General features: G+C 38.5%; 2 protein-coding genes across 2 annotated transcripts in view; one reads left to right on the top strand and one right to left on the bottom strand.

The window, feature by feature from the left end:
• TMEM135 (transmembrane protein 135) overlaps window positions 1-12,626 on the top strand; it is a 243,514-nt gene that overhangs the window by 4,110 nt on the left and 226,778 nt on the right. The window lies entirely within an intron of this gene.
• LOC116864977 (S-phase kinase-associated protein 1-like) lies at window positions 5,266-5,893 on the bottom strand. The gene has a single exon (XM_032852855.1). The coding sequence runs from the start codon at window positions 5,835-5,837 to the stop codon at window positions 5,346-5,348; it is 492 nt and encodes a 163-aa protein (XP_032708746.1). The 5' UTR covers window positions 5,838-5,893; the 3' UTR covers window positions 5,266-5,345.

Below are 12,626 nucleotides of genomic sequence, written 5' to 3'. Positions count from 1 at the left end.
AATAATTATACTCATCTCTTGGGGCTGTTTTGAGGACATAGGTGGGATAATAATGTGTCAGAATAGCAGCTATCACATAGTAGGGCCCCAATAAGTTTTTGCTGTTACTAAAACAGCGCATATGTTCTGTGTCCTGTTAGGCTGGTGGCTTGCATTCAGAATTAGCACAGTACTTCAGTAAGTGCTTAGTGTCTGAATGAGTGCAAATGTGAATGAATGAACTCATGAATAGTTCAGGAGTAAGGAGATACTGGGCAGCGCGAGAGAATGGAGGGCAGCTTTAGAGGCATCTTACAAGAGAGACGTTTCATGGGATGTACTTCCTTTTTTTTTTAAAAATTTTTTATTTATTTGGCAGACAGAGATCACAAGTAGGCAGAGAGGCAGGCAGAGAGAGGAAGGGAAGCAGGCTTCTTGCTGAGCAGAGAGCCTGATGTGGGGCTTGATCTCAGGACTCTGAGATCATGACCTGAGTGGAAGGCGGAGGCTTTAACCCACTGAGCCACCCAGGCGCTCCCATAGGATGTATTTCATAGGAAGAATGAATAGGACTTAGAGACTGAGTATCGGGGTAGTGGGAGGACTTGTTTCTGCTTTGAGGACTTTAAATCTGGTTGATGCTGTTGCCATCGTTGAAAGGAAGCTGGTTTTGGGGAAATTTTAATTAAGAGGTTTTTTTGGAGCCTATAAATTGGGTCTTATCTCTCTGCTTTTCATTTTATTATTACCATGTGTGTTGAACTAAACTGATTCCTTTTATTCCTTTCATATTTACTGTTCTTTCTCTTCGTTTCCCTCTTGGTATCTACAGTTGTTTTTATGCTTCTAATGCTTAAACCATGTTGAAATGTATATGGACTATTCCTTTTAATAGTGAATCTTTGTGTTTCTATAGTTTTTAAAAACTTCAGTCCTCATCACCAATTCACTTCATGTATTTTTTTTTAAAGATTTTATTTATTTATTTGATAGAGAGAGATGCAGTGAGAGAGGGAACACAAGCAGGTGGAGTGGGAGAGGGAGAAGCAGGCTTCCCGCTGAGCAGAGAGCCCGATGTGGGGCTTGATCCCAGGATCCTGGGATCATGACCTGAGCCAAAAGCAGAGGCTTAATGACTGAGCCACCCAGGCGCCCCTCCTGTATTTTTTTTTTAAAGAATCCTGAATGTACTATAATATATGCTAATGATTTATATATGTACCAAAAATGTATTTCAGGATGTTATATTTCATTTCTTGAATGTTAGTTATTACCACACGCCTCACAACAAGCGGTACCCCTTTACACACACACACACACACACACACACACACATGCACACACACACACACGCAGGAAACAGGTGTTAAACTGTTTAAACCCTAGGCTGTCACTAACATTAATGAAAGAAAGCTAGTGCCATCTGTAATTTAGAATACAAATTTAGAATACACACTTGCCCATTTAAGGGGATGGATTCTATGCTGTTCAAGTTCTTAGGTCTCTTCTTTAAGAAGGAAGACTTGCTCACATAACTTACTCAGGTGGTTCTAAGACCTTTCTTAAATATGCTTTTCCTCAGTGACTATCTTTAGAACCTTAAGATTAGAGTACTGGCACTTACAGGTAGCTGACTGCAGAGTAGAACCTTTTGCACTTTTGGGAAGGAGTGATTTAAAAACCTGCCTTTTCATTGACCTTCAGATGTTTATAACCTTCTTCAGACCACATTTATAGAATATTGATTCCCTTGAGCCATATAATCTAACCAATTCTCAGTTCATCACCTCTAAACTGAATAAACATTTATGCAATAGTTGGAATTCTTAGAAATTTAAAAAAAAACCACAATTTAGGGACAGTCTCTAGCTAGTTGCAAAAGGCTTGGAAACCAGTGACGAAAGAAATCTGTTCATTAAGGTAGACTAAGATCCCCCCCCTTTTTTTCTTTATGTTTTCACATAGTTTTATTTTATAGAAAACATGGTAATTCTAGAAAACTCCCAAAGCTTGACTCCACTTGCAGGAGGCTGTTCAGATTTTTGTATTTTAGTGTGGCTTACAGGCAGATTCTTACACTCTGGGATCAAACTGCCCAAGTTAGAATTGTAGCTCACTCCTTACTAGCTGGGTAACCTCAGACAAATTACCCAACCACTCTAAGCCTCAATTTCTGTGTCTGCAGTATTGGAGAAATGGTAAATTTTCCCTCGGGAGATCTTTGTGAAGATTAAATGAGGCATACTATGTAAAGTGCTTCTGGCACATAGTGTAGACGAAGTTTTTGAGGGTGGTGGTTGAGCAGGTTTTCTAAAGGAGACCAGCAATGAGAGGTTTCAAAATTCTTTCTTTCTTTTTTTTTTTAGATTTTATTTATTTATTTGTCAGAGAGAGAGAGAGAGCGCGAGAGAGAGCGCAGGCAGGGGGAGGGACAGGCAAAGGGAGAAGCAGGCTCCCCGCCGATGCAGGGGCTCAGTCCTAGGACCCAGAGGTCGTGACTCAAGCCGAAGGCAGACGCTTAACCCACTGAGCCACCCAGTTGTCCCATGAGACTTTTTTTTTTTTAAGATTTTATTTATTTATTTGACAGAGATCACAAGTAGGCAGAGAGGCAGGCAGAGAGAGAGGGGGCTGGAAGCAGACTCCCTGCCGAGCAGGGAGCCTAATGCTGGTCTCCATCCCAGGATCCTGGAATCATGACCTGAGCTGAAGGCAGTGGCTTTAACCCACTGAGCCACCCAGGCTCCCCTACCATGAGACTTTTCCAGGTTCTTGGTAATAGGCCATTTGTTTTTGTTTTTACTAAGAAAAAAAAAAAAAAAAAAGAGAAAAAGAGACTGAAGTCATGGCAGAAATACAGACTGCTAAACTGAGAATAGCTGTTTGGATTATTTGACCTTTGGAGATAATGGAATTTGTAAACATATTGACTAATCTCTCTTAAAGTTTTGTTTGAAGCCTAGTTTGGGGGCGGAGGTAAGGGACTCCCTTTATCAGTCTATTCAACAAATAAATGATGATTTTTACATAATTTGTTATTATGCCTTTGGAGATAGAACAGTAATGTGTTTTGTTTTTTTTTTAAATAAGCACTTTCATTATGAATTTTCCTATGTTTCAACATAACATTTGGGGTCTGTTGAACTTGTTTCTCGTATGTGACTTCTTATTGACTGATCTCTGTGGAGTACAAAGTGCGCTTCGAGCATACCGTGTTCAGCTGAAATTTGACTTACTAAACACTCCTCAACTCAACCCTGTAGCAACTGTCTCAGTGTGGCTTGCTATTTCTGCTTTACTATTGTTTGCCTCTTCAGTTATCATACATCAAGGATAAAAATTAATAAATGTTGGAATGTAGGATCTAAGTAATTATGAGCCATTACTGTTCATGTTTCTGAGTCAGTAGATTATAGGTATTTGGTTGATTTAAAAAAACTTAAACAGCCTTCTGACCATTAATGTGCGTATTTCAATGTCAGCATTATTTACTTTTGTATCTTTGCTAGAAAATTCTCTTTACGTCAAAGGAATGGTCCTCTCTCTAGGAAAGTTTATCCTTTTCAACAAACTAATATATTTTGGTAGAGAGAGAAACCCACCTGGAGGAGTGAGGGGGCCAGATCCATACTAGTAATCTCTGTGGTGATAGATTTTCCATTAGAATGTCTTCTTATCCAGCTCTAATTATTCACTGTGATGCAGATGATTTTGAATAACCAGACTTCTTATTTAGTACTTAGAGAATTGTATTTGTCATGGACTTTGGACACTAAAACATTTTAAATATTGATGAAAAAATACACACTAACAGAGGGGATACTGAAATTTGATGATTAGGTTTTGTAATATCTGAACCTAAACTCTTAGTATTTGGAATATTTGTCCCCTTACTGTTTACCAGCTATTTATCGCATCTGCCATTTGCAGGGTGCTGTTACAGCAGCCGCGTTCCATGTGTGGTGAAGAACTAAAAAAATGAATGGGACGTATTTCTTAGATTGAATGTATAGTCCAGGAGGGAGATTAGGTGTGTGATATCCTGTAATACAAACTCCTTGAGATAAATACTGGGAGGTACTGAGACAATGGTTTGAGAGATTAGAGGTAGATGACATTTGAATGAAAGATAAGGGGAAGTTTAATGGGAAAGGTGGCATTTTACTGGCCTTGAAGGAAAGGTAGGATTTGGAAAGGTAGAAATAGGTGATTGAGGGAGAAGAATGGCTTAAACTAAGCCATTCAGGTAGAATAAGGTATGCTATGCTTCGGAGAATGGCAGATGGAATTTGGATTTTATTTGATTTGACATAGTAGGGATCACTAAAGTTTGCTAACAGGGTGTAGTATGCCCGAGGTTGTTTTAAAAAGCTTAACCTGGCAGTGGTATATAGAATTGCTTGGTTAGAATTAGTGACTCACTTGTAAAGTAGAGGAAAGTTTTAAGCCTTGTTTATTGGGATGTGTAGGAACTAGTGCTTTGGAGAAAAACTATTTTCATTGAGATATGCTGAATCGGTTTGGGACCATATTGAGTTTTAGCTGCTAGTGCAATATATGAGTGGAGAATGACCAGGAAGCACTGAGAAATGTAGAGTTGCTAATCTAGAGAGAAGATGGGGCTAGAGATTTAGGTTAAGATGTCATAGGAATAGAGATTAGAGTTGAAGTTATGGTAGGTTGACAAGGAAGAGAGGTCCTTAGGTCAAGAAGGGAGAGAGTTGAGAAAGAGAAGACAGTCTGAGGAATGCTTGTTTTTGGAGTAGAGGGAAAAAAAAATGAAAGAAGCAGTCAGAGGTATGAAGAGGTTGAAAAGAGAATGTTGCGGAGAAATCTTGAGCAGGGAGTTTTGGGAGATATTGAGAGGTAGGAAGAGCATGGGCTTGAATCTCAGTGTTGCCACTTATTAGCTTTGTGACCTTGAGCAAGATGCTTAACATATTTGAACCCCAGTATTTTCATAAAAAATCTCTCTCTCGCTCTCTTTTTTTTTTTTCAACTTGTTTTATTTACAATGCCAACTTTTAAAAGGTCATTAAACTAAAGTTAACCAGACAATAAACTAGGCAGAAATCGCTTTACAAAGAGAGGGAAAGCCCAAAATGCCACCTTCTACAGAGAACTCACAGTTCAGGTTTATTTAGAGCAAAGAAAAAAAAAACTTTTGATTGTACTAGAAGAAACTCAGCCATAAGTTTGGAATCTGTACTCAAACTACACATGCAAGGAGGACAATATTCTGCTTAAACAACTGATTCGCTGCTGCCATTTGTCTACTGTTTGTCTAATATTAACAATTATAAACAGAGCAGTGCAACTAGTATTTGGAACAATCCTTACAGTGTTACAGTGTCAGGCATAACATTTCACTTCTTTTCACACCACTGGTTCTCTTTGCGTACCTGGGCTTCCTCTTCTTCAGTAAAGTCATTTTTGATATTGAAGGTCTTGCGGATCTCCTCAGGAGTTTTCCCCTTGATCATATTGGCAACAGTCTTGCATGTTACATCAAGCAAACCTTTGATGTCTAAGTAGTTTGCAGCCAGAATAAGTACAAACAGTGTTCCTTGGTCAACTTTCAGGAATTCTTGGTCCCAAACAGGGATATCATCTGTCCGCTTTTCTTTGTTCTCATCATCCTCAGGAGGAGGGGGGTCATCCTTGTGGTGGGTGCACCACTGAATGACCTTTTTAAATATTGCTGCATTAACATTTGGTAGAGGAACTGGATCATCATCTCCTTCATCGTCCATTCCCAAATCTTCCAACATGGTCTTGATAGTCACAGACTGTTTGGCGATTTCAACATCAACTTCAAATATCTCTTCATCAGAACTCTGCAACTTAATTGAAGGCATGGTGCTAGGTCTCAGGCCGACTGCGGGTCGGAGGCTGATAAAAACACAGCAGCCTCCGGAACATTGGGAGAAAAGCGGAGAACAAGGCCACTCTCTCGCTCTCTTTTTTAAAGGTTTTATTTATTTGAGAGAGAGAAAGCATGAGCTGGGGGAGGGGGAGAGAGAGAGGGAGAAGTAGGCTTCCCTCTGAGCAGGACTTGATACCATGACCCCGGGATCATGACCTGAGCCGAAGGCAAATGCTTAGCTGACTGAGCCACCCAGGCACTCCCTTATCTCATATTTTTAAAAAATATAAACCAGCACTTGTTATTCTTTTGCACAGAACTCTTCAGTGGTTTTCCATCTCAGTTAACGTGCAAGCTTTACCATGGCCTACAGAATCATACATGATCTGGCTGTTGCTTGTTTGATTACATGTCATACTATTTTCCCTTTGTGTTTATTTCACCTCCACCCAGATGCAATTACATGATTTATATTTTTGAATCTAAGTTTTGCAATCTAGCATAGAGGGCTCCTGATTTCTGAGGAATATCTTAAGAAGGGACAACAGATTGTAAAAAAATGAGCATTGCTGAGGAGTGAACTAATACACGGAGACTTCCTCTTTTTGAGTTTTGACTTTGAGAGAAAAATATCTTACCTCCTATTTGTGCATAAGCAATATACATATGCATATAAGTAACTGCTTTTATTGATTATAAGACAACCTGGATTGAAAGGCTGAAGCACAAACATATCCATAAAAAGGGATAAAAAAGTGTGGTAGGACTTCAATAATAGGTTTATAATATGCTGGTCAAATAATGGACTCTCTAACGGGTTCTGTGCTAGGTGATAATTAGGGAATGGGAATTAATTCAGTTAATTAATTAATTGAAGTGACTGCTTAACAAAGAGCTAAAGAAAAAATTTTTGGAGACTCTTTTCAAAACATGTTAGTACAATTTCTTGCATTACTTGTGTGGTATGGTGATTAGAAGTATGTTTATATTTCTGAGGACTGTACTAGCCACATAGTAATTCATAATGGTAGTTGATACTTTTATGATTAGGGATCTTAAAATATTTCGTCATAGCATACTATCATATTAAAGATTTGTTTGAATCTCGACATGAGGTCAGACTTTAAAATTGTCTGTTGGTTTATCACTTACCTTAGCTTTTTTCCTATTAATTGATCTCCTCTCAAAAGTGTTGTCATTTGAGATTTTTTTTGTGTGTATGTATTTTTTCCTTCATGTTTAATGTAAGTCTGTTTCATCTTGGGCAACAAGGAGTATAGCTGAAAACTATTCATTAATGAGCCTGATTTATTGATGAATCAAATTAGTATTTTCCATTGATATTACAAACTGTATATGATGCTCTCTTTCCTCATACTTAACACCTGAGGAGAATTAATAATTAATAATTGAAGTGAATGAAAGCAGATTTTAAGTAATTCGGCTTTTAGCTGCACTGGAAAATATTCAGTAAAATGAGATTATCTGTGGAAAAAAAGTGAAAAGAAGGAAGAATGCTAGATCAGGTTTCATTAGATTTGAGCAGATTTCTTTTAGAGAATGCTGAATTTACAGTGTTTTCAACTTATTACCATTTATTTTGTATAGTCTTTTGACTTATTACACGTGTCACGTTGCATTGGCTTCTTGATTCTAACTAGATTTTGGCAGTTTGTATTGGGCTTTATCCAGTTTGGGAGTTGCGTCAAAGGATACCTTTGTAGCTTTTGGCAGTAAGAAGGAGGTTGGTTCTGCTCAGTTGTGATTTCTTTCTTTCTCTCCTTTCTTTCTTTCTTTCTTTCTTTCTTTCTTTCTTTCTTTCTTTCTTTCTTTCTTTCTTTCTTTCTTAAGATTTTATTTATTTATTTGACACAGAGACAGAGAGAGATCACAAGTAGGCAGAGAGGCAGGCAAAGAGAGAAGGGGAAGCAGGCTCCCCGCTGAGCAGAGAGCCCAATGCGGGGTTCCATCCCAGGACACTGAGATCACGACCCAAGCCAAAGGCAGAGGCTTAACTTACTGAGCCACCCAGGCGCCCCTCAGTAGTGATTTCTAAACCTTGCAGAAAGTAGACGGGGAGACTTCTCCCCCCCCCCCACACCTGTGTCTCAGAAACTCTCAAGTACAGGGGTCGCTGGGTCGCTGAGTTTATCAGGATGAGACTGAATTACAGAGTGTGCTTATAGTTCCATTTGGAGCCTGTCCAGTGTTAATGTAACTATTTACTGAGTCTTCATTTTCTCCCACTCTTGCTTTCGGACCTTCTTATTAGAGATTGCCTACAATGTGTCAGAAATACAAGGTGGGGGGAACAAGATGTACTTGGACATCAGGGTTAAGGGGGGAAGATAAATGTACAAGAAATAGACAAGAAATTCTTTCAACTATGATAAGAAGTTGCTAACTGCTTTTAAGGAGTACAGGTTGTTTCTAGACTATGTTACAAGAGGACGATCCCTTCTAGTATAGTGGGTTTGGAATGCTTTCCCAATGAAGAGCTACAGTGAATATATGAATATATATTAAGTATATATGTATTAGGCTTAACGTTTATGGCACAAAACCCAAATTTTACCATGAGGAAACTGAGAGAAATAAGAAGCAATTACTTCACAGAGAGTATTTAATGATTTTCTTAAATCCAGTATCCTGGCCAAGAATTTGATTTCTTTCCTTTTGACTTTGACCCTTATTTAAACTTGAAGCTCAAGGCAATTATAAGGTATCTCAGACCATACAAACACCTTGATTACCAGATTTGCTGAGATTGAACCTCTTTTATAATAAAATCTGTATTTTAAATAAGGTAGTCAGACATTTTCAGTTACAAAAGATTACAGATGTCATTACAAATATTAGAAAAGCTATTTTAACCTCTGTTTGTCTTCACTCATCTAAAGGTAAATCGAGGATGTTTAAGACAAAGTTGTGAGATCTGGGAGGTTAAGCATCTTCTTAAAGCTTTTTCTGTGCTCTTTTTTTTTCTCATGGTTAAATTTGTGGTTAAGCCTTTTTTCTGGTTCAGGTAGATGATCAGGGTTATCCCATCAGAAAAATAGTAAGGGGTGTTATATCTATCAGGTAGGTGAGGGGCTAATTAGTAAGGCTTCAGCATGAGTAAGTTTTAGAAATATGTGAGTACAAGCGCAGTTTAAACTTTTGGAGAATGGCTTTGTCTTCTGTGGATGGGATTTAATGTATGAAGAAATGGTAAGGCACTTTGGTATTTAGCTTGCACAATCCCCTGATAGCTGTGAGTTCTCTGGCTGAAATTGTCCCTATTTCTCTGGCTTGAGCTTTTTAATTCTGTTTTAAGGATTCAATTCAGTATACCCGATATTCTTATTGGAGAGAATGGAATATGTGTGCATTCTTTCTCTTTTTCACCTGAATAAAGTTCTTCAATGAGAAGTCTACTTTTAGAAGTTTTCTTCATTAATCAAGGTATTTCCTATTAGAGCCCATGATATTTGTACTTAAATATGCAGGAGATGATAGGGCATGAAAATTTTTTTGGTTTAAGGTTATAGTATTACATGGGAAGTTATATCGGTAAGTGGAAGTAACAGGTAATGTGTACATTACCAAAAATATTAGTATTACTTGGTTTGGAACATGGGTGTAATGTATATATGGCTCAATCTGAGTCTTGTTCTTGGTCATATTTTTTTCTCAATATTATATGTAAAGTATATATTTAGGTTTATCTTAAAGCTGATGTCAACTTTCATATATATTTCATTGTAGTCCTTTTATTGAGAGTAAAGATATTATAAGGCTTAATGGTCATCACCAATGCCTGATGATAAGATATTCATTACAGGGAGGCTTATAATAAGTAGTTAAGGAAAACTTTTGAAGATTTGCTTGTATTCTCCAGCATATGTTATTAACAAAGTTGTCCTAGATTTTTATTATTTTTTAATCTGGTTATCTGTACCTGATGAGGCAGCATGTGTATGCATTGGGTGTAAATTACAAGATTTTGGTTTTTGTTTTGTTCTGTGATTTATAGTGTGACCCTCAGTTTCCTCATCCATAAATAGATGATAATCCTGTCTTAATTACTTCATGACTTGCTGTGGGAACATATGAGATAGTTCATATGTAAAAGCTTTGAAAACTGTAAAAAGATATGTATTGGTCTGTTAGGACACTTGGTTTCTTGTCTTTTTTTGTTTCTGATATTTAAATTCAGCTTTTGTAGCTTATAGTTTTAATCTTAAAAAGTAAACATTTTGGAAGCAGTTTAAATGTAATGCATTTGTCAGAGTTTTCCAGAAACACATAACCAAAAGGGTATGTGTATATGTCTACACACACACACACACACATATACTTATTAAAAGGAATTGGCTCACCCAGTTACGGAGGCTGAGAAGTCCCAGGATCTACAGTTAGTAAGCTGGAGACACAGGAGAGAAAGCCCTCATCAGGCTTGAGACCAAAGGTGGGAGATGTTTCTTTCTGAGTCTGAAAGTGGGATAAGACTAATGCCCCCCTGAAGGAAGGCAGGCAGGAGGAGTTCCCTGTACTGAACTGCTTGGTTCAGTTCAGGTCTTCAGGTCTAGATGAGGTCCACCCACCTGCGGAATCTGGTTTACTCAATCTACTAAAAATGTTCATCTTATCGAGAAACAACCTCACAGACACACCCAGAATGATGTTTGGCCAAACAACTGGGCATTTTGTGGTCCAGTCAAGTTGACACATAACTAACCAGCACATGCAGTATAAATTTATTCGTGACAATAAAGTGATTCTACCTCCTTTATTCTAAATATTTTAAAAAATGAGGTCTTTTTAAAAATATTTATTTGTTTATTTAAAGATTTTATTTATTTATTTGTTAGAGAGAGAGCGCGAGAGACAGGGGGAGCGACAGACAGAGCAGGCAGAGGGAGAAGCAGGCTCCCTCCTGAGCGAGGCGCCTAATGTTAGACTCAATCCAGGACCTTGGGATCTTGACCTGAGCTGAAGGGAGACGCTTCACCCACTCAGCCATCCAGTTGTCCCTATTTATTTTATTTATTTTAAAGATTTATCTATCTCGGAGAGAGTTCTCAGTGCAAATGAATGGGGGGAGGAGCAGAGGGAGAGAGAGGGGGAAACAAACTCGGCAGAGTGCCGAGCTCATCTCTTGACCCTGAGATCATGACCTGAGCTAACCGCTCAATGGTCTGAGCCACCAGGCGCCCGAGGTCTTATTTTTTCAAAAGGTTTTGAAATTTGTTAGAGACAAAATATAGGAACTCTTCTGACTGTGGATGAAGATCTCTCTCTAGTTCTGTTCATTGAAGTTCTGTTTTTTATTTTCAACCTGTTGGTGCTATGAAAATGCAGGTTAGTTTTGATTCTCATGGGGACCTGTAACTTCTCTTTTTTAACAGCTTTTTCCTGACCATGTAACATTTAGGTTATAGTGAACACTCCTCTAACATCTACTGATCCTGTTACCAATGGCTCCCAAACAGTCTCTAAGTCAGGAAATGAATGGGCAAAGCCTTGATGCATTCCTCAGCCAACTGCTCCATCCAGGGAAGTCCTGAGGGGTCTGGACAAATACAGAGCACAGCTCTGGGTTGAGCCAAGCACTCAAGAGATGAGGTTTTGGAAAAGAGAAAGGGAGAAATTATTTTAGGTGCTGGCAGTGAGAGGGAGGTGTCAGGCTCAAGTCTTAAAAACCAACCTTTTTGGCCACACATAGAGATTTATTGAGAGAGATTGAGGGGTGAGTGCATGCAGGAGGGCAGGCAGAGAGCATGTGGTCATGGGTTGGGGTTAGCTTGTATTCAGTGGTGATCCTGAGCAGGGAAGGGGATGGGTGGACTGTGGTGTTCTAGGCATTCTATTGCTGTCAGGGCTTTTCTGGTCTGTTTGGTGGTTGGAATGTTCCAGTTATTATAAAATGTCTTCCTCAGTGACTCAAGAAAGTGTGATAAGAAATAACATGGTGGATTTTAGTTAGAGCATGAATTAACCAGTCTTGTCTCTTTCTGATTTTAAATGTTGGGATCTGTAGTTGAGCAACAGGACTCACTGACAATCCTGTTATAAGAGAAGGCAGAACACGGACTGAATTTGTAATCTCCATTTACTTATTTATTTATTGTTTTTTAAAAGATTTTATTTATTTATTCGACAGAGAAATAGAGCGAGCACAAGTAGGCAGAGCGGCAGGCAGAGGGAGAGGAAGAAGAAGGCTCTCCACTGAGCAGGGAGCCCCATGGGAGGCTCGATCCCAAGACCCCAGGATCATAACCTGAGCTGAAGGCAGCCACGTAACCGACTGAGCCACCCAGGAGCCCCAATTGCCATTTATTTTTTTCAGACATCTTACTTACTAGAGACAAATCTCTGCAAAATACTTAAACCTGCATAACACAAAAAGGAACTGGGGTTTGGGCAGGGAGTGATTGTGCAGAGTGAAGGAAACTAACATTTTAAGATTCCTACGATGTGCTAGTTACTCGGCTGGGTTACTTAATATTTATCATCTTATTTATTTTAAAAGTACTGACATGTTGGAAGAAAGAAAGCAACCTTAACTGCACAAGTGGCTGGTGCTATTTTCCTCTGTTAGGATTAGTTCTTTTGACTTACTGACTTAGTGGTATTAATGTTGTGTTTCCGTTATCTTTCATCTTTTGTTCTGTGGACTGGGGATGTAGTTTCTACCTCTGGAGCCATCATCGTGCCTCATTTAGTCTTTCCCCAGGTTCGGTCACTGATTGATATATATATATATATATATATATATATATATATATATATATATATA

The sequence above is a fragment of the Lontra canadensis genome, unplaced genomic scaffold, assembly GCF_010015895.1.
Source record: "Lontra canadensis isolate GAN:19392208 unplaced genomic scaffold, GSC_riverotter_1.0 scaffold7, whole genome shotgun sequence".
In the NCBI taxonomy this organism is placed as follows: domain Eukaryota; kingdom Metazoa; phylum Chordata; class Mammalia; order Carnivora; family Mustelidae; genus Lontra; species Lontra canadensis.
This window is presented reverse-complemented; position numbering and strand designations above follow the sequence as displayed.

Coding starts and splice junctions, on each gene's coding strand:
- LOC116864977 (XM_032852855.1), bottom strand. CDS start 5,837: ATGCCTTCAATTAAGTTGCAGAGTTCTGATGAAGAGATATTTGAAGTT.